Source organism: Diadema antillarum, unplaced genomic scaffold, assembly GCF_040938485.1.
Source record: "Diadema antillarum isolate AM-2024a unplaced genomic scaffold, OU_Dant_1.0 seq00000454_RagTag, whole genome shotgun sequence".
Classification (NCBI taxonomy): domain Eukaryota; kingdom Metazoa; phylum Echinodermata; class Echinoidea; order Diadematoida; family Diadematidae; genus Diadema; species Diadema antillarum.
In genome coordinates, this window is record NW_027271426.1 from 1,310,470 (window position 1) to 1,333,949 (window position 23,480).

Here is a 23,480-nt window from a genome sequence, read left to right on the forward strand (position 1 = left end):
TACTCGACTGTACGTGTCTGTACGCTAATCTGACATATTAATTTATAAAGTACTATACTTGAAGATGATACCATAGTTTCATTTTGCGGAAATACGGAGAAAAGTGATAAAACCGGCTTTCCATGAGGGTAAAACTTCAAACACTTTCACAAAATACAGCTCAGATTTACACTTTTGCACATATTTTGAACGGAATTGAATTTTGTTTTACATGCTTTATCATTAGGTGAAATTCATTGTATTTGATATTTTAACGAGCAGCATATACCCGATATTATGTTAGCGTTAAAAATGAATCTTCAGATTGCTCAGAAAGATGGCGGCTTCAAGCATCGAACATCAAAGGCACAAATGCACCTGTGGAATTCTTTTGTCCATCCATAGAAAACTGACAGCTGATTGAGCAATTATAGTCAGTTGTAACTCCATCTCTCGAACCTCCTTGGTAAATCATAGTCCACACAAGCCACTATGATTCGCCTGATGCATTGCCTTGAAAGTGAGAATCGAATTTTGGAGACATTAAATTAGTCATACTCTATGGATTCCAACAATAAAAATTCGTCTGTCTTGCTTCTATATTTTTGAAAACATATCCCGACCAAGAAACAAATTATAGGTATCATATGTTTCTTTCTTTCTATTTTTCTTTTGTATAACTCGTTACCCCAAATTTGTATGTGGATTCAGTGAATACAAAATTATTAGTACAAGACATAGTGTAGTATACACATCGATGGAATTTGTGGAAAAAACGACGATCCGTTCAAAACTTAGCATTGTTTGTTAAAGTTTATGTTGAATCGATATATGCCGTCATCGCTGAATAAGAAAACTGCAGTAATTCGTGATTTCACTCTCGAGGCAAATATAAAAACATCGTAAAGAGAAATCAAAATTTCTATAGTTTTCTATCATGATGACAGAGTACTTGACTATGATACCTCTTTCTGGAGGCAGTGGGAATGATATTACCCTTAACATGAGATGCCAGTAAGCAAGAAGTGAAAGGAATGATTTAGTGTACCTTTGAGAAAATTTACATTCTGTGGAATTCTCTAAAATTGCTATTGTTGTCCCAATGTGACATGCAGGCTTCTTACCGATCAGCGATGGTTACTCTATAATTTTAAGAATATATAACTTTCAACGGATTGTCCAATTTCCTTAAATTTCAGTAATGATTTATGTTGTACTATAGACCAGTTCGTAATTCCACTTTGCGCATAAGCAGAAAAAGGTCATTTGTACCAACAGGCATTTTCGTTTGTAATTTCACTGAGATAAGCATCTGTGATGCAATGATTATTCATGTGATCCTTATCTAAAATGGTTCTTGCCAGCACATCCTTCTGACAGCAAGAATGGTATTTCGCAATAAAGGAAATAGGCTGTTATTGCATTCAATACAAAACAATGAAATGGTTGCCTGCTAAATTGTCAACCGATGGAGTATTCTGATCACCTGATCTAAACGCAAGTTCATTCTTTGTTGAACATGAATTCCATAAATTGTTACGTCGGGCAAGCTTATGCATTATGCCGCTTTGAAAACGAGTGAAGTGCCTAACCAACTGAGAAAAAAGAAAGGTCATTTGTACCAAAGTGTACATGAGCTAATTACGAACTGGCTTATTATTGCTGCCTTCTCTCAATCCATACATATACAAGTATAGATATTACGTATGCATACACGGTCAATTATCACAGATTTCTCTCTTCTGATCTGTGTCTGCGATTTCACGAGCGTATATGCGTGATAGTTCCCATAAACACACACACACACACACACACACACCACACACACACGACACGTTTTACGAATTAATTTGTAACGCGTCCGCCAACGCAATGCTTTCCCCCGCTCCCCTTCTCTTTTCATTTCAGACACACAAGACATAATTATGTCTACAGCAACGCTGAATAATACAACATAATCCAATTATTTTATTGGATCGTAATTGTGTACTGAGTAATCTTTTTAACTGGCTGTGGCAACTTTGTGACAAACTCACTCCATAAATTGCCCCATGTGACTTCGGGACGTTGATTCATGTTTGTATAAGGATGACTTGATTTGATTTGATTTTATTGTTCCACATCTCAAACACAAGTAACATGATACAATCGATTGAACATAAGACAGGACATAGCGTCGAAATTACAAAGAATATAAAAGAAGACAAGCATGAAATGTAGGGGACCTACTAAAAAGCAGAGCTTGTAATGTGTAGGCCCCTATATAGATGAAAATGTTGGTCTTATTAAACAAACAACCTAGTAACGAAAACTATGAAAGGAAGGAAAGGGACGTTAAGGAAAAGGAAGCCAAAAGGGCAAGAGAAACAAATAAAATACATCAGAACATAGCGAAATAGCCATCTGTAATGCGCTTGCAAGATTCCTCGTCACCCGAGCAGCATGGCTACGTAACTGTAAGAATGCGCAAAAATGCACATCATACATAATGATTCATTAATTCAGGAATAACCTCGACATGAACGACTCAGTAAAAATGATGATACAGAAGCTGTAAATTGGGCATCCCAGTACTACAATATTATATATTTTGGAGGGTATGTGAAAGTGCTTAAATGAGTATTTATGATGTGTTTATATAAATGTGTGTGTGTGTTTGTGTGTGTGTGTGTGTGTGTGTGCGTGTGTGTATGTCATGCAACGGGGAAAGAAATAAAGAATATTTTGAACAATTATTAAAATCAAATAAAAAGAAAACTATAATATATGAATTATATAGTGAAGATAATTCTGTTATAAAAGATAGAAATGAAATTTTGAAGTTAATTCGAAATTTTTATGAAACATTATATTCAAAGAAGAGGGGTGCAGTAAAAGAGGTTTTAAATGAAAGTTTTTTTTTTAAAAGTATTCCAAAGTTAAGTGAGGAAAGTCAACAATTTTGTGAAGGAAAGATTACTATAGATGAATGTTATGAAGTTTTAAAAGAAATGAAAAATAATAAAGCTCCAGGTAATGATGGGCTTTCGGTGGAATTCTATATCATTTTTTGGCCATATTTAGGCAGGCATTTAGTTGAAGTATTGAATGAAGCGTATGATAGGGGTAATTTATCAGTATCACAGAAGCAAGGGACCATTACATTAATAGAAAAAGATGGTAAAGATCCTCTTTATATTAAGAATTATAGACCGATTACACTTTTGAATGTGGATTATAAAATTCTTTCAAAGGTTTTGGCGAAGAGAATGAAACAAGTTTTGAGTGAGATAATACACATGGATCAAGTGGGATACATGGAAAACAGAAATATTGGGGAAGCAATTCGATTAATAGATGATATGATTTTTCACTGTCTGTCATATAATATAGGTTGTTATTTAATAGCTGTTGATTTTGAGAAGGCCTTTGACTCGGTATCTCATTCGTTTTTATTAACCGTTTTGAAAAATTTTGGATTTGGCCCTTCTTTTTGTTCTTGGATAAAGACATGTTATACTGATATCAGCAGCTGTGTAATGAATGAGGGGTTTTCAACCGGTTATTTTAGAATAGAACGGGGTGTGCGTCAGGGTGACCCATTATCACCTTATTTATTTTTAGTAGTTATTGAAATTTATTTATTTATTTTTATTTTTAGTAGTAGCGTCAGGGTGACCCATTATCACCTTATTTATTTTTAGTAGTTATTGAAATTTTGGCACATGCTTTGAGAAATGAGACTACTTTGAGAGGGATTGATCTTGGTGATTTTGAAGTAAAGCAGATACTGTATGCCGATGATATGACAATTTTTATAAGAGATAAAGAGTCAGTTAGGTTACTACAAAATTTATTTCAGATTTTTTCGGAAGTCAGTGGTTTAAGGGTTAATATGGATAAAACGAAGGTTTTGATTATTGGTAAGGATGAAGAGAATGTAGCACAATTTCAGTTTGGAAGTATAGTTACAGAAATTAAGATCTTAGGGATTACATTTGCTTTAGAAAGGAAGAGAATGGAGGAAGTTAATTATAAAGAAATATTAAGTAAAATTAAAAGACTTTTAGGTTGGTGGAAGCAAAGAGATCTCACCATCATGGGGAAAATTCACTTACTTAAAACTTATGCTTTATCTAAATTGATTTATGTGGCGTCATCCTCTGTTGTTCCAAAATGGTTATTTGATGAAATTCAAAAAAGTTGCTTTGATTTTGTGTGGAAGGGCAAGGATCGCGTCAAACGAGCCATTATGTATCAGGATTACAAGGATGGTGGATTGAGAATGATGAATTTTGAATTGTTTGTGAAAACTCAGAGAGTGATGTGGGTAAAAAGACTTTTGTATGGAGAACGAAATATGAGTTGGAAAGTATACTTTGATCACAGTTTTAAAGCTGTAGGAGGTAGAATTTTATTTCTTTGCAATTATGAGACTAAAAAACCTTCACTTAAGGCACCATCGTTTTATTTAGAAATGTTAGCTGCCTGGGAAGATTTATATAACTGCAGAAGTTTTGAAGAAGGGAAAATTAATCCAATTATATTTAATAATAAAGATTTTTTATTGAGAGGGAAAATGATATTTAATGCAGATTTATATGAGCGGAAGGTTTATCACTTAGAACAATTATTTGATAAACAATCCATAAGACCAATTAGTTATTTTCAAAGTTTAGGTTTACAAAGTGAAAATATTGCTTATGTATGGAGTTTTTGTGAGTCCATTTTGAAAAGTGGGAAATATGATGGAATTTTATGCAATTGGTATGAAGTAGATGTCAGTGATTTTAATATACCTTTAAAGTTTTTTGGCCAAATTACAGATTTAAAAAAGATACAATCCAGGAAGATTTATTCACATTTCGTGTCTCTTTTAAAGCAGTCTTACTGTTTAGAAATTAGAGATGGACACCAAAAAATTTGTTTTCGCTGATAAAAATATGAGAGATATTTTTATAAGGCCCAGAAGTTCAACTCTAATTGGAGACTTAAGAGAATTTCAATATAAGTTATTACACGGGGCGATTTATACTAAGGAACAGCTCCTAAAATTTGGTTTTGTGGCTGATAATTTATGTTCCTTTTGTGGAAAAAGCTCTGAAACTTACTCGCATTTATTTTGGAACTGTGAAAAAGTTAAATCTTTATGGCATGATTTCATTGAGTACTTTCAGTTAGAAGAGTTACGTAATTTAGCTTGGCGGGATATACATATTGGTTTAGAAGGAACTTCTCACAGAATCAAACTGTACAACACTCTTATTCTTATAGTTAAACATATGTTATATAAAGCGAGGTCACAGTTAATAACACCGACATTGGTAGAATTAAAAAAGGCATTAATGCAATGTCGAAAGGAAGAGAATGATATTGCCATAAGAAGAAATAAACCGGGTTTGCATTTGCTGAAATGGGAATGTTTAAAAAATTTGTAAAGGATTAGTTTATTTATGCACCCGTACTTCTCCCCTTTTGTGTGTGTTTGATTACTGACTTCTTTTCTTTAGATATTTTTGAGTTCAGAGATAAGTATTGTGTATATAGAATATATATGCAGGTATGTGGATATGTATATTGTGTGTATGATATGTGTATGTGCATGCATGTATTGTGTGTATGCAGCATATATCCTAAGCATAATTAGCATAATTATTATGTTCTGAATGCGAGCAGAAATAGCTGTGTGTTGTGGTGAGTGAATGTGTGTGCAGGGGGTGTGGAAGTGTGTTTAAGTGGATGTGTGTGTGTGTGTGTGTGTGTGTGTGGGTTTAAGCGGATGTGTGTGCAGGGTGGGTGTGTAAATGGGTGGGTGGATGAAAGGTGGATGAGATGAGAGGTGGATGAGAGGGAGTGTGTCTGTCTCGGGTAAGGAGGTGGATGTAGTGTAGAGGGTGGGGAGGTGGTTTAGAGATGAGAAGGACGTTTTTTTTTTTTTTGGGGGGGGTTTAAAGTTTAAAGTTATGAGTAGTTTGAGGGTTGGGTATGGTGGAAAGGTGGGAATGAGGGTGGTTTATGTTGTTGTTGTTGTCATCGTTCTTTTGATATAATAGAAATTTCATTTCCTGTTTTTTTAGTGTTTGGCTAAATTGCTCACAAATGCATATATGAATTCTGCTTGTTTGTTTTGTAGTTAAAAAGGAATGATCGGATAATTCATTCTATTTCCTCTCTTCTGTTTGATATCTGACTTAAAATGAATTGAATGATTATTCTTGTTTTATGGATTATGGATTATGTCTCATAACTGTAGGAATATCTACATGATTTATGACAGATGTTATGTAGAATGTGTGTATTTTTTTTTTGAATTGTTATATTCTCAAAGGAAATGGAATTAATAAAAAGATCACTGAAAACAAAAAAGTACAGTGTACATGATATTGTAACTCCTCACGTTCCTGAAATAAAACATGACCCATAATCATACAACAAGTAGGTCCTACAAGTAATATTTCAGAGGCTCTTTGCAGAATCACTTTCATCGTATAGGATAGGCTGCTATTATTGTCTTCTCTCATTTTCTCTTAAGGCGTATAGTCATTTTACCAAGTAATTTCAACCTACTGCAGTATAAACAGACTTTCTCTTCAGTCCAGGGGATTTATTCTGTCCTATGACCAATGTTTACCCACTTTCCGAAGTGATTGTGGTTGCGCGATGTGCTCACACAGATTTGTAGAGAGATGATTATATATTACGACTCGCTGACTAACCGACATAACAAAGATTGGCTATTTTGAATACACACGCAGGGTGTATGCCATAGTTTACAGTCAAACCTGTCTATAGCAGCCATTTAAGGGAGACGAAAAAGTGGCCGTTGCAGAAAGGTGGCCGCTATAGACCGGTTCTTTAAGATGCTTTTTCTCTCGGAGGGAATTGTTGTGGTCTTATACGGCAGGTGGCCGCTATAGACAGGTGGTTGCTAAGACAAGTTTGACTGTATGTCTCCCTGTGCCACTCCTTGCAATAATCCCCACTTTCAACAAACAACAAAAACACAAAGAAGAGAAAAACATTTTTGTTTGTTTGTTTGGTGTGGTTTTTTTTGTGTGTGTTTATAATATATATTTTTTTCGGAAATGTAAACTTCCTATGTGTTGCATATATTGTTTACATGTTCACATTGCATCGTCCCCTGAGAACTGAAAGCTCCAAAAACAACTCGGCAAGAATTGTTATCAGTCATCAAGAACAAAAGTAGATATTTCAATGTATAACTTTCTTCGATATTCTATTACTTAGCTTCAATTTTGTCGAGAGACGTTTAATGTGAGGGGAATCACAATGATCGAATACTTTTCTGCACTTTATTCATTTATTTTCAAATCTTACAATCTCAATTTATATCAGTAAATGATCATTCCATATGTTTACATGAAGCTTGTAATAATGAAGGTCAGGCATCCTTATGCACCGTTAGAAGCATAATCGAAGAAGGGATCGTATCGTTTTGACTGAGACCTAACTTCAGATTTCTAAAAGTTTTTGGTGAGATAATGAGAAACCTCCTATGAAATGTGAAAGAGCATGTAATTCCACGAGGACTTCTACATTTACATGATGAAAATTAGTTTTGAAATGGCTGAGATATCCAAAACAGAGCGTCCTAATAAAAGGTGGGACCCACCTTTTTATTAGTACAATCGCTTTGTTTTACTTTGCTTTTGGATGTCTCAGCCATTCCAAAACCGATTTTCATCAAATTAAATTTGAATTCCTCTTAGAATGGTATGCTATGTACTATTTCATTTGTTGTTCTTGGTATCTCGCAAAAAGTTGAAAGCCCCAAATTATCCTCATCTCCACCAATACTATACCATCCCTTTAATGAACAGAATCGGGCCTATATCACCTTTACAAGCGATGCTATATGAAGTCACATACTTCATATCTTGAAAGCACAGAAGATTATGGTCTTATATGCATACGACGATGAAAACAGGACGAGGGCATACTGACCAAACATCGAGAGGCATATTTGCCATATAGGCCCCACTAGCCCGCACAAAGCTGCCGAAGAAGCTTCTTTACGGCCGATGGTAGAGTTCTCAAATGCATTAAATCTTGTTGCTGGTAGCTGCACATCTGTATTTTGAAGGCGCGGGTTGGCAAACCTTGAAGGAATTTCGTATATGCTCATCGCATTCGTCACATACGTTCGGAGAGTAGGCCTGATACGTCGAAGTGTTGTCTCGCCACAGAGTCATATACCACCGCCAGACAAAAAATCTTTCATGAAAGGTCTTTATCGACGAGAAGGGGAGATGCAAGAATATGCGATCGTGGGCAATCGCTGGTGATTCCCTTGACCTATGCCCATTCGATACTCGTCAACGCGCTTTTCTCACGTGTTGACAGGACTTTTCAGAAATTGGCGCCTATTCCGTAAAGAAGATGTCAACTGAAACGCATTTATAGTATACCCGCGAATATTTCAGTATTTGTATATACTGCTGGACTTCAATCGAGTCAGGGGCTATCGCACGGACAATCGGTTTTTAACGGACTTAGAAAGAGATCGAGTCGAAGCAGACGACAGGATGTGCAATCGGGATTGTCTATCGTGTAGTCTCGATACTCGCTACCCCAGCGACATCGTCAGACCCTTGGTGAGTCCTCTTAAACTTTATCAAAAATCACCGTCTCCAAACATTGCAGCTATTGCAAGCAACAGTTTAATTTTCCATGTGAACGGGTGAAGGGCCTATCCTTCAGGCATTTTTTTTTTAAACGTAATGAATGCCGACTTTTTCATGGCTCATTTCTTTTCAAGGGAGGGAGAGAGGGAGAACGTCATGGAGAAAAGTTCAGACAAACGGTTTCCATCTTTAAAATGGAAATACGTCAAAAGATTAGAGCTCCTTGACATTATGAAAAATTAGCAATTGCTCTTGTTCGCTCTGTCTGCTTTGGAATCGTTCTTTAGAAGTAAGAAGATAAGTGCAAGTATAGAAACATAAGAACTGCTGCACAAGAGCTTGAAGTGAAGGCGGCAATCATTCAGATGTAACTGTTCGACTGTATTTGCAAAGACAATTTGACAAACATTAGTCATGAACATGACACGACGTGTTTCGGCATTGATTTGTTTAAACGAGTCTCTATCCATCTTCCGGTGTCTTCAGAAGTAAATAATGCCTCGCACGTGTTTTATTTATGTTTTCTTCAACATCTTTCGGGTTTTTCTCTCGTTTATATATTTTTTCTTTCTTTCTTCTTGGAATGTCGGAATAGTGTACCCCGTATGCCAATCTGAAATTTCTGACCTACCGGATGCTCTTGGCCACCTACTTTACGGTGTACCTGGTCATTCACCTGTCCACCAACATCGTCCACGTCCAGGGGCTCAAAGTCTTCATCTACCTGTCCGACTGGACGCTCATTTTGACCACGCTGTACCTCGTGGTGGCATTCCTCAACGGCATCGCGGACTACGCCTACTATCTGCAGCATGGAGCCTACACCGCCAACTCTCTTTTCGGTAAGGGGCTGCATTGGATCTGCAGCAATTCCTCGATTAGTCCACGGAGTCCCAAATTTAGTTTGGTGCTGTCTCGCTATATGAAATCTTTAATTGTTAGTATTTTACCGGGCAGACCTAACAAATTCTCATTGACTATGAGCCATTTGTACGTAGATAATTGTTGATATATCTAAATATTTGTTTCACAATTTTCAAAATCATCTTAGTTACTGCATGTGATTCTTGAATTGCCAAGACATTTTGGAGGATTGAAGTATAAAATTCTCTATCGAATTGGCTTTCTTTATTTTTTTCTTTTTCGGGCATTATATTTTGTCTGATTTTGTGCAGATCATAATGATCTCATTATTTCCATTTTATAATCGTCCAGTATAAGATATGCAGTAAAATTTCTCATTAGAGATTAAAAGAAAGTCGACATTGACAGCTACCATCACTTACTTCTCCTATATAGCTCATTTCCTCATGTCTCCTTTAAAGATCTGTTTTCATGCAAGTTGTTCTTGCTTTTAGACTTGATTAACATTACTAGTGTGTCAACTCACTTATTGGGACAAGAATAGCAAGAAAGAAAGTTTCAATTATTATGATAACGACGAAAAGTTATGAAACATACAATTATGTAAGCTGTGCGATAAGTTAGGAGATGTTTACGGTGATTCAGTACAGATATACTAAAGAACATTCGCCACGACAGTGAAAACCAAACACACGATGCAAGCAGAGATGAAAAGGTCGAGAAACATAATTATATTTATAGAATATTTTAAGCTATGTAAAGGTCAACACACATATCGAAATAGACAAAATGCGGGGCCATAAACTGAACACACGACAAGAAACAAAACAATACAGACGTTGTGTTGGCATGAAATTAAACGTCCCCAGAAGTACCCCTTTGGGCATAAAGTTTTGATTCACTTCGATAGAGTCTGAGGCATATGATATGGCTATCAAAATGATCTACAGATTACTTTGTTTGTTTGTTTTTCACGTCAGCTACCTCTGTGTGCGATACATCATAATGGCTTCTCGACTTGAATTTAAGTCCCGACCCCGTGACACTTGTGATACGCTATCAAAATAATGATTATTTTATTATGCCGAAAAGAGGGTCCCAACAAAAAGCAGTGAACAATGCTTGACCTCAGCTGGTATTGAAGCACAGTCAAATTCTATATTGATTTTATTGTTGTTATTACAAAGACCAATGTCAGGCCTATATAGGTGTTATGGCGACTTTGCATAATAACAGAATTGTCCCTTTTTTTCACGGCTCCACTCCTTGTTAAACAACAACAAAAACAAGACAAATCAACTATAGGCATAAAAAAAACCCCATAATAATATTATCAAGTTTATGTAAAATGTAACTGCCTGTAGTGGATGAAGGATTTCGTTAAAACGTCTCGGAGACGTCATTATACTAAAATGCACATGTTACAGTGACTGGTTTTAATGTAAAAAAAAAAACGTATGAAAAGTGGTATTATTCACAACATTTTATTTACTTGTTGTCGTTTTATTTAGGCTCATTAACAATGAAACTTTTCATCTACATTGATGAGTAATTTTCGCTGAATTTGTTACGGTCGAAGCGATCGTGGAGTTGAGTACCACTTCAGCATAAGAGAGGCATCAAGACTCTGTTGCATTAAAAGAAAAGCACGCAAACGTAAGTCAGAAAATCAATAAGCTCTGGAAACGTATAACAATCGAAACCCTTCTATGGAATGCATGTAAGACTCCATGACAGTCACGTAATACTTCGCGTAATGCAAATTACTATATCACATGCTGTAAAGTTTTATTGGCGAGATTCATGTGGCATTGTGGTAAAGAAGAAGAAGAAGAAGAAGAAGAAGAAGAAGAAGAAGAAGAAGAAGAAAAAGAAATTTACAGAAGGCATAGGGTGCGTTCCAACGAATGTCGCCAATGCGACTTGATTTTGTTTTCGTCGTCTTGAGGACATATTAGCAACCCATATGATTTTATTGACTCTCAAGTTCGACTTCCGCGTGCCAGCGAAGCCGTATTGAATTGAAAACTCGAAGAAAAGAATGTACAAATTGTGCGGGTAAAGGCGAAGCACCTTTAGAAGAAGAAGAACGAAAAAAAATGTAATGATCCCGTGATCTTATCGTAAATATATTTGGATCGAATAAAAAAATATACACACCTATATATGACATGTAATTACGCAAAAGGACATGACATGTCTTGATATAATCATATACTTAGCACACACACACACACACACACACACACAATGTAGGCCTGTATTATATACCCTTGTCACTTGTATTGTAACAGTGTATTGTATTTAGTTATTCTTGCCTGCTATAGATGGGCAGATAGTAACCCAGGATCACATTGTTATGATATTTTATCATATTCGTATACATCTGACCAATACTTAATACATAATAAACCTGGTGGGCCTATATTGAAGGACAGAATATAAATTAATATCATGGATTCATGTGTAATGTTGCACGATGGGAGAGTGAAGGACAGTATAGTGGAGACAGACATGAATTATAAATGGTCACTGACCTGTTAGCATTATTACGTCATCCAACAATCATAGCAGAATAATAAAAGTGCACAAATGCCATTACGTCTGCAGCTATACATCATTGACGGTCGTAACATGATATAATATTATTATAAATGAGGGCAAAAAAGTGACTCTAACCAATCAGCAACAAGCTTTGCAGAGGTCGTTCTTGCACAATACAAACAGTGCATGCTATGGAATGTACTTTACTACCGGGTATAGTTATATGCACAAGTGTCGACAAAATGCGCACACCCAAGTGACTGCCACGAAATAGAAATGTATTAGCGTTCATTACACATTAGTAGAGTAGATCTCTGTCGATTTCGTAAAATTGTCATCCATTTACATTTCATGTGTTCTCACATGTGTATGTTTGTAGTGGTCGAGTGACTTTGGTCAAACGATTTCACATTTAGTGCTTTCAAATTCGTTTTGAGGCACCCAAATCAATGGTCACAAGTTCAAATTCGGATGTAAGCATTCAATTTCGAGTTTGGACATGGTTTTTCCAAATTTGTGCATTTGAAATAGTGCGACGGGCTGGGTAAGCACTTCAGAGCACTCTCATTTTCGTTTTTGATCGATTGATTTTCACGTCTGAGCATCCATTTTTTTTTTTTAAAATCATACATGAACATGAATAAGGTATAGAGTGATTTCGTCCAGTCAATTAGTGTATGACTTTTAATTTTATTAGTGGAAAAATGAGAAAGAAAAATGGGATTCCATCGAGATTCGAGCCCGAGACCTCCGGATTTCAAGCCCGGTGCTTTACCAACTGAGCTGTAGAAAGCCCTTAGTGCAGTCTTCGTCCAAGAAACCCTTAAAGGAGACCTCCGGATGATTTTCAGATTTTTACATTTGAACCACTATAAATTAGTTATACTGAGGACAGAGTTTCAGTTTTTATGATAATTGGGATGAAAAATAAGGATATTTTCGAAATTTATAACAAATTGCAGTGAACAAGGATGATGACATGGCAGGTTCTCCATTAGAATGCATGAATTGGGGCTCTTGGAAGCAGAATAAAAGAAGGCATGCATAGATTATACACAGGTGAACTCGCAAGCAAGCGGTATTGTAATGGAATTACACTGCTACATTTCTGGAATATGTGAACCTCCTATGTCATCATCCTTGTTCAGTGTAATTCGTTTAAGGTTTTTCAAAGTATTGTTTCTCCGCTCAAGAACCACAATAAATTCCACAAATCTATACATGGAGTTGTTGATTTATGTAGTACATGATGTGAAATTATGAAAATCGCCTGGAATGTCCCTTTAATTCTCAATGCATCTAAATGTCATCATCATGACAAGCATTTGTTTATTTGAACACCTAGATTTTTCTTTCTTTCCCTCAACACTTTACGTGACCTTCATTAAATAAATCTTTCTTTTTATCATGATCATCACATCTGGGCTTTTTTAAATATTTAATCTACATCTTTAATTTATCATGATAATCATAATGTGGTTTTAATGTTCATTTGACATCTATATTTTCATTATGATCACTATATTGTTTTTTGGTGATCTTCATTGTACACATTTAAAGGGGCATTCCAGACGATTTTCATTATTTCACATCATGTAGTACATAAATCGACAGCTCCGTGTATAGATTCATGGAATTTATTGTTGTCCTTGAGCAGAGAAACCAATAAACTGAAAATCTTAAACAAATTACACTGAAGAGTGTTAATGACATCAGATCCCCACATATTTCAGAAATGTAGCAGTGTAGGTCTAATTCCATTACAATACCGCCTGCGTATAACAAGTTCACCTGTGAAGAATCTATGGATGCCTTATTCTTTTGTTCTGCTTCCTTGAGCCCAAACTCACGCATTCTTTTTGCGAGGTTGCAATGTCATCATCCATGTTCATTGCAATTTGTTATAAATGAAAACATTCTCATCCCTCATCTCAATCACTATAAATTCTGAAACTCCGTACTCAGTTTAACTGATTTACAGTTGTTCAAATGTAAAAGTCTAAAAATCATCCAGAGGTTCCATTTAATGCCACCATCATGTGTGGTCCACAGATAGTCATTCTTAACATTCAATTCAAGAGACAGTATGGGTAATCCACTTTTTAATGAACATCGTGTAAGTTTCATTTGATTGCTCCTCTTATATGAATTTGTTTGCCCAAATGCGAATCTGAATATTCGGAATGAGCTGGCGACAGGTCGAGACGAAGTTGAGTAACCATTGCCGAAAATGTATGAGCTGGAGCTTTCAATGAATCAGAATGAGCGAATTCGAAATTGGATGCCACGTTAGTTAATATGAAAGACGAAAACGATGTGGAACGACGATATTTCGATGATTGAGCGTATTTGACGAAAATCATGTTTCAAATAAAAAATATAAAACTGAATAACAAAACAATGACATAGGCCAGGAAAACCTATATTCAGTACAGAGTGGCAGGTGACACAGGATGTACCTGTTGATAGCCAATAAAATACATTCATACCATTGATTTCATGAGCAATAAAGAATTATTTTATGCGAGTAAAGAAACAGTCCATGTCACGTGCTGCTTTTTAAACAAACATTCAGGGACCGTGTGTGTATGTGTGTGTGTGTGTGTGTGTGTGTGTGTGTGTGTGTGTGTGTGTGTGCACTAATGTGTGGTACGGGGGCTGGGTCGAGGGTCAATGCTCCTTTCCTCTAACGAAAGTACACGTATCTGTGCCAATAAGAGAAAAGAATGTATTAATCTACAAACATCATGGTAATAATGTCACGCCCATGAGCATGGGGATACAGTATTTCGCAAAATAACAATGTATCGCTAAGGGGAAATACGACAGTTTTGTTGAAGAGATACAGCGTACTTATTTTTGTCTGTCTGTTAATCTTTCCGAACTATACACTACTACATCGTTATACAACGCAAATTCAATGAAGTCTTCAAGAACAATTTAGATGCAAATACTTTGCCTGAATTCAGTTGCATTGATAAATCGCAGCTCTTCTTATGTTCTGTGATACTATGCAAATAGGACAAAATTTCACACAAACTACGCCATCTGTAGCCCCCCCCCCCCAAAAAAAAAAATAAAATAAAATAAAATAAAAAAAAATAAAAAAAAATAAAAAAAAAAAATCCTACTTCGGAGTCGGAGCTACCGCATGCCTGTTCCCAAAATCTCCGGCAAACTCTGCCCCGGTTACCGAGACGACGAAATCCCGCTCAAGAAGTGTTGAAAAAGAATGTGTTTATATTTGACTTTTTCAGAGGAGACATCTTTAAAAAAAAAGGGGGGGATCGTAAAATAACTTCAAAGTCACAGAAAGTTGATCAAATATTTACTCAATGAAAATTCGGGTTTTTTTTTTCAATGAGTTCCGCGATCCAACTTTCAATACACAGCGAAATAAAAAAAGAGATATCTTAGTTAAGATATTGTCCAGGTACAATGACAATTTGCTTGAGATGAGGTGGGGACGTTTGTCTTGAGATAAGGGATTGGATAAGAGCTCACCTGAGCTGAGCAGTGTTCGGATTTTTATGTTGACGGTGAAAGCATGACTTCAGGTAGGACCTAATTGTCATTCGTTCGTCCGTTTCTTCTTCATCATTACGATATTGATGATGATGATGATGATGATGGTGATGATGATGATGATGATGACGACGATTATCATTATCAACATTACTGGCATGATCATCATGAATATTTGCAATGTAGTTGTCATTATTGTCGCCATGTCTTTTTGCAGAGCCCCCAATCCTATTCCGGCTCCAATGGTTACTGTTCAGTATCTGTAGCATCACTTCTCTCCTCATATCCGCCTCCTTCTGGCCCACCGCCGGCATCGACCTCCCCGCGGGGAAGATCTTCGAGAACTTCAACATCCACGCCCTCCCGTCGATCGTCCTCCTGATCGACCTAGCGGTCACGGCGGTGCCCATCCGCTTCGGACACGTCTTCTACCCGCTCGTCTACGGCGCCGTGTACCTCGTCTTCGCCGCAGTGTACTGGGCGCTGGGCGGCACGGACCCGTTCGGTCGCCACTACATCTACGGGATCCTCAACTTCGCCCACCCCAAGGTGATCCTCATCGTCGTCTTCGTCGAGGGACTCGGGGCGCTAGTCTTTCAGTGGGTGCTGGCTGGGCTGAGCCTTCTGCGGAATAAGATCGCCAAGGAGTGCAACTGTGCTGGGAGGAGGAACCCGGAAACGGAAGACATGCCCCTGACGGAAATGACCGTTACCATGGTAGCCACCTACTCGTAAAAAAAAAAAAAAAAAAAAAAAAAAATCAACTTACGACGAACTACTAAGTACTATAAGAGGCAGTCAAGGCAACATAACATAAGAGAAGCATGGGTTCAGCTCATTATAGAATACAGTATTCAAAACGAGCGACTTTTAGTATGCTGCTTTGTTGTTGTTGTTAATGTACAATGTAGTTATTATCATTGCTGCTGTTGCTGTTGTAGCTGTAAATCTGTAATCTAAAGGAGACGTAAAAGTGGCATTAGTGATCTGGTGATGGGGGTACTGAAGACCGTTTATCATGAGGACGTAGGAAAGTGAACTGGTTTTTTGCACTGATCTCTATATAGCTCTTATAGAGATAGTCTGTTTAAAAGGGGTGATATAAGTGTTTGGTTTGTTATTCCGAAGGTAATCAGAAAATGCGGAAAGGTGCGTTATTCCGAATATTCGTTATTCCGAACACATACAAAGTTCATAAACCTAGATGTTCGTTGATCTGAAAAGGGTCCATTTATTCAAACATCACTTGTGCTATAGTTTTATTTGGTATAGGTTCGTTATTCCGAAGGCTCATAGTATAGTCTGAAAGTGAAATAAGGTTCGTTATTCAAAAAAATTAACCCCCCCCCCCCAAAAAAAAATAATAATAATAATAATCAAAAGGAATAAGGTTAATAATTCCAAAGTTTCTTTAGTGCCCACCTTCTTTTCATTTTCGGATAAATAAACCTTTGGAATAGCGAACCTTATTTCATTCTCGGATTAACGATTCTTCGGAATTATGAACCTATGGAATAACAAACCTTCCGAATATAGCCGGCTTTTTACCTCGATCAGGAGTGTGAATGAAAAGACGATGCAAGGTCGTTGAATACACTTCCATTGCCTGTTTATGTACACAAAACGTAAAGACTGTGATGATACAATTTGTAATGTATACTAGTATATTGATCTTTTTAAAACATATAATTTCTTGGTGCTCAATATTCAACGCATACTTATAGTAATTATGTCCGTGATGTAAATGTTCTATCAAAAGATGTATCAGAATTATATGGAAGTGTCTAATCATGTGAATTATCTTACACATCAAATAGATTGTAATATATTTTGAGATAACTTGATTGGCATTCCTTGTGATATGGGATGACTAACAGGATTAATGGAGTTGGTAGGAGAGACTAGGAAGTATTCGGATTTTTGAACGACTTGCTTGATCGTCAAAGCTGACAAAAATTCATCAAAGGATGACTCTCTTGAGTAGATTTATAGCATGTCATAATGCACCCTGTTGCCACGTATTTGGGTGCAAATGTCAGTTAGGCGTCATTTTGAGGTTCTGTTGATCCTTCAGATACCACTTTATACAACAGGGATCCGTGCGTAACAATACACCCTATGACCATCTACTGTGAAATCTGCTGGTATTGACAGAGAGAGGGGGATATATATTATCAAGACATTGCCTTTTTAGTGGTGTAATAAACTACTTTATACCCCTGCAGTTTTTTCCCCAAGAGATTTAAATATTGTCTTCAGTAGAAAATATAACTCCCAAGGGGCTATTAAGCGCTATACTATGGCGATATAAATTGAATTGAATCGAATTGATATACAAGTATGCATATGTCTTACACTATTACATGTATGGTCCCAATACACACTATTTCATTCTAGCCCCGTCGACAGCTTGCAAAATTCTTGAATTATATTACCCGAGGTGAAATCGCTGGACACAATATGATTTTCGATCCTGGCTGCATTATTCACGTACATTGTAATTGCATGATGACCAATTACTGACCAGAATTTACAAAAACCATTCAATAGAACCTTTTTAGAGGTGTAATATAACACTTGATATTACCATGGAAGTTACACTTTCCCCAAGAGATTAAAGTTGTCTCGTGAGGATAATTTTACTCTCACAGGACTTTCTGGTGTTGTGTTACAACAATCAAGACATGGCAAATAATGTTGCACTACAAGATGATCTGCAAAAATACACATCATTTCATTCACGCCCCATCAGCAGCCAGTCAAATTTTTGAATTATAATTATGTATGACGTCACTGCTAGATTTCTTTTCCCCCTGCAGTAATCACAAGATTGCGTTATGAGCAATCACAGACAGATATTTATTCAATTTATTTATTATTACATTTAACATTGAATGTATATTGACTGATAGATGGATAATAAATTTGATAAATTTATTAAAATATAGATGTACAAATATTTAGCAGAGATAGGAAAAGGGGATGAATTGACATAGAAATAGATACATGTATACAAATGTCTATTAATAGAAGAGGGTATACTGATAACAAGAGAAATTAGTGTATGTGACAATTTTCTGATGCTGAAACTTTTAGACTCTCCACATTCAAAGCTCTCTACTTGATGCACGTTTTGTCCCACCTGATATACAAAAACTTTACACAGAAAAAGCAATAAATTCAGTTGGCCAAATGATAAAACACATTTTTTCCTCTTATTTTTCCTTCTCTTAAAGAAAATACAGATTATCATTCAAATGCAGTATGTTAAATTGGGTATTTGACCTAACATAATATTTAAAACTTTAACTAATATATAAAGTTTTATGAATCACATCTCAAAAGACCCATTCAGAACACCAATAACAGCAAGCTTTATAGAAACCAATGGGAGACAGCAGCTGTCACTACATGTATTTCCAAATTTTCTTACACCTTTCAGATTCTTGCAGGAGTTACATTTAAAACTTTTGTCTTTTGATCATGAACACAGATCAAATTCCATATTACTTCAGTCAATCACCTCACTTTGGGTTTTTCTCTGACACAGTATAAACAGGGGCGGATCCAGGAATTCCGTAAAGAGGGGGCGCGTTTACAAAATTAAATGGGGGACGCACGCACCCCTCCACCCCCCCCCATTTTTTTCTTTTTATTTCTTTTGCTTCAACAAAAAATAAAGGGGGGGGGGGGCGTGCGCCGGTTGCGGTCCTCCCTGGATCCGCCCCTGATAAAGACTTTTGATTTTTGATTTTGCTAGAAGTGAAGTGCAGAAATCATGATTTTTATTTTCATGTGTCATGAAATGTGTAAAGTAATGATGTTACTGAAAAGAAATTTTTCAGCCTGCTTGTACATTGTACATACAGACTATTGGAAGAAAATAAACCATCACATTACATCCTAATAAGAGCGAACACTTTGCCACAAAGAATGTGTTTTGTGTACTATTTCAGGGTGACACAAACAAACAACTACAAAAAGAAAATTGAGCTCTGGGACCAATAAAATCATTTCGTTGCAACAAAACGTTGGTATATCAGAATGTATTATTCATATCCAGAGTCAATACAATCATATGCTGTAACTGCATGCATGACGTAGAACTTGAAATCATATTCGATGAAAGAAGAAATGAAGACATATTCTCCCCCCCCCCCAAAAAAAAAGAAGAAGAAGAAGAAGATGAACGTGCAAGGTGGAAAACAATTCTATCCAGCAGTATCTTACGACTGAAAGGAACAAGTTCAACATATCTAAAATGTAATCCCTTGGGATTAATTGCTGCATCAAGGTATGAGTTGCACATGGTCATAACTCCTTATATTATAGGTCCTTGGTCACATTTCTCTTCTCGAAGATGTTTTCAGTCTATTTGAGAACACTGTTAAACTACCATACACATCTTCAAAATGGAAAATGCTGTAACTCCCTCACATTTCCTTGGCTAAGCTACATACAACCCCCCCCCCCCCCCTCCCCAAGCAAAAAGTGCTTTGACACATTATCAACCGAATATTCTAAGAAGAATGACTAAACAGTCTTTGTGTACGAATAAACCATGTTTGGCAATTAATGAATAGCCACACATACCCATCAAAATAAAGTGCATCTTGAATAATTGCAACAAGTGAGATGGATCACGAGGACGACATACAGTGTAGTTGCAGTAATGCAGGGGCGGATCCAGGAATTCTGTAAAGGGGGGGGGGTGCCTTTAAAAATCAATGGGGGGCGCACACATTCTCTCATTTTTTTCTTTTTATTTCTTGTTTTTAACAAAAAAATAAATGGGGGGGGGGGGGCACGGACCCAGTGTGCCCCCGCCTGGATCCGCTACTGGTAATGTAATATCCAGGTCAGCCGATCTCTCCGACAGGCACATTTAGTCGAGGCAAAATGATGTTCGGGCGCATATATGCTGCATCCACATGACTGGGGGATGGGACAACCCAAGAAGGAAACGTGATACCCTGATGCAGGGTGCCAACAACATGAGGGAATAAACATCTCGGAGAATCACGAAAGATAATGCTACTGGTTGTTGCTGGCAGCATTAAATATGCACACCCCCCCCCCCCCCCCCCCCACACACACACACACAGGCTACTAGCACTGCCTTCATTCAAGCTTTGTGTCTGTCAGGCGTGGGAAGTTATGGGGTTACGTCAAACTCCACTGCACTATGTTTCAGCTGACCATATTCAATGGAGTAACTCCAAAGCAGCAGAACTGTAGAAGCTTCATTAATACCGAGCATGAAACAAGAAAGAACAGAATTCCCAAGTTTCACACATATATTTTGAAAATACACTATGCAGTATAATTGGTTACAACTGCAAAATATATTGCATATAAATTAGATTCAAGTGATTTCAATGCTACACAATTCTCTCCGTTTGCCCCCCTCCCCCCCCCCCAAAAAAAAGAGATAATGTAGCTTCTAAAAACATGACATTGGTTGATAGTTCAGCAACTATATCCTACTCAATTCTCCTTGATGATTATTGTGATACATGTATAATCTCTTTTGCCCAAAGTAAGCATTTCCAGATTCGTTTCCATTCATCGTATCATACAACACTATCATTGGACTTTCCATGTCAAAGAAATGGCTGGAAAATAGCATGTTCGTCCAAATATCTCTTTGACATTTGACCTCTTCCATTTTCATCCTTGTCACATCATGCAGACACTACTCCACTCACATCTTTCCTTCACACTTGACAATATCATCACTGGACACTGTCTTTGAGAAATCGAAAGCATGAACTCAGGATGCTTGATATTGTTTTCTTTTTTTATTTCACTGTGGTTGGAGAGACAATGACTAGTAGACACAAAGGGGAAACATCTTGTTCTGATCCCAAAGGCAGATGGAGCAAGAGTGTATTTACTGCTAGACTGTAGTATTCAAAAACATAATCTGAACAAATTGATGCAAGATGAGAGAGTCTGAGGATTCCGTTGAAGGGAAATGGGTGAGGAATTTTAAAGGCGTGTTTCCCTTTTGCAAACGTCACAAAATTTTGCAAGATTAATTACAATCTGCCAACATCATGTATGAAATCTTACAGTAATACACCTTAGAATCTTTTAAAAAGAAATTAAAAACTAACCCCATGTAACTAGAGAATATGCTCCCCTTTTGTACTGAGAATAACGGCTGGAATTTTTGCGGGGTCCAAATAAATTCACTGTAAATCTAAATCATTGTTTCCCTCTCCATCATAAAGAAGTTTCTCGTTTTATTACTCTGAGGAAAGGTCTGGATCACCTACCTCTATAATATACCAGCTTATGAAAGGAATCTAATGTTCAAGGTTGCAAACGGGACACCAGGATGCGATCCAGTACTAGAGTTTGGCAATGATCAGTCGCGGTGGTTGGGACATGGAAAGAGAATGGATCTTGCATGTTCTTATGCCTTAAAGATGACACAATTATAGGGAGTGTAGCAACAAATCTTGATCTTCTTCTGCTATGCTATCATAAATGGATTGCTTTGAAAATAGTGCTCAACATTAGTGACCACACAGCTAAAAATCCACAAAATTGTAGGCCAACATGAATTTCCACAGACTGTTCCACGTAGTTTGAAAGGGTAAGCTCTATGTTTTGAAATGATATATAACTTGTTAAAATTGGACCAGAGCAAAAAAGAGAGTGATTGAAATAAGAGAGAGTTAGGGGATGCAGTTTCAGAGAAAAAGGGAGAAAAGATGAATTAAAGATTAGGATCACTCAGGCGTGCTGTGTAGAAGTATTAATGAAAATCTAGTGAAAGCAGCACCGGTCCAAAAAAAATATGGTCTAGGAAAACTGCCAATTTCTCGATTTCGGTTTTATTTTGATCTGCAAAGTTTTGACAGTAGGTCACCACAGAAAAGACTACTCTCCTTGGTATGTAAGAAATACTTTAAAAATGTTAAGTCGGTCAATGCAAATTACATATTTTGGTCCTTTAGAGAGGATCCTAATCTTCAACTTTTTGTTGTTTTTGAACTGGGTGGTCATATTATGTATAATGCGGCCAAGCCAGAGACATCTTGGCCACGGTGCTCTACATATTAATATCCCCCACAGTCTGGCGCTGGACACTTTCCCTGAAGAAGTAGCGGGAAGGGAGAGGCACATAAATCCAGTAATGATATCCTCGAGTCCGCCTCCCATGTTCCACACAGCACCAGAGTAGACGGCACCACTGGGATTTAACCCTACCTGTGCCAGGGACTTTGGACAGCGTGTACAATGACATGGAGGTTTTCTGTGTCAGTTGGCCCTCAGAGCGCGCAAAGGATTAAGATGTCATCCCAACAGTCTCACACACACACCATGGGTCCCTCGATCTGCTCCTGCACACTTTGACTGCACGAAATTGTGGAGCAGAGGAGTGACCGATGACCACAAAGGAATGACCAGTGACTGCCGGCAGAGACCCAGGCAGACCAGACAGACCCAAAGGGGTGGAGGACGGCTTGTCCTGGCTCTGATGCGTGTCCAGCAAGGCTTGATGCGGTCATCTGTTGGCTATCTTCTCCATCTGATGTGAAAGACATAGATATAATGACCAATAATATGAGTGACACATTGTATGTCTACTAGGTCAAATACGTCTCCCTAAAACAAACATAAATTAACATAAGTTAATATACAAACCAGTAGGCACATATGTTTTTCCCAAAGGGTGCATTGAACATGGTCCCCATGAATCAAGCTATAAGACATCTTTGGAGTACATGGTCCATCCATCCCAAGTTTGTTTGTTGGGTTTTTGTTTTGTTCTACTCTGTTTTGTTTTGGGGTCATTTATGTTCACTTACAGTGGTTCTTGATAATCCCCCCCCTAAAAAAAAAAAAAAAAAAAAATGTATATAATTATATTATCATTGCTACACAAACTACAAATAGGCACTTGCAGTTTAAACAAAAGGCCATCTTTTC

General features: G+C 37.1%; 1 protein-coding gene across 1 annotated transcript; it reads left to right on the plus strand.

Annotated features, from left to right (window-relative positions):
* Window positions 1-8,504: 8,504 nt before the first annotated feature.
* LOC139732833 (protein rolling stone-like) lies at window positions 8,505-16,271 on the plus strand. Its single transcript, XM_071643674.1, has 3 exons — window positions 8,505-8,573; window positions 9,199-9,445; window positions 15,754-16,271. Exons 1-3 carry the CDS (start codon window positions 8,505-8,507, stop codon window positions 16,269-16,271), a joined length of 834 nt encoding a protein of 277 aa, XP_071499775.1.
* Window positions 16,272-23,480: the final 7,209 nt, after the last annotated feature.

What these genes read in the sequence shown, in the direction of transcription:
- LOC139732833 (XM_071643674.1), top strand. Translation starts at nt 8,505, where the DNA reads ATGTGCAATCGGGATTGTCTATCGTGTAGTCTCGATACTCGCTACCCC. An exon ending in GCGACATCGTCAGACCCTTG is followed by an intron (nt 8,574 to 9,198) that starts GTGAGTCCTCTT and finishes ATGTCGGAATAG; the next exon opens with TGTACCCCGTATGCCAATCT. An exon ending in CACCGCCAACTCTCTTTTCG is followed by an intron (nt 9,446 to 15,753) that starts GTAAGGGGCTGC and finishes GTCTTTTTGCAG; the next exon opens with AGCCCCCAATCCTATTCCGG.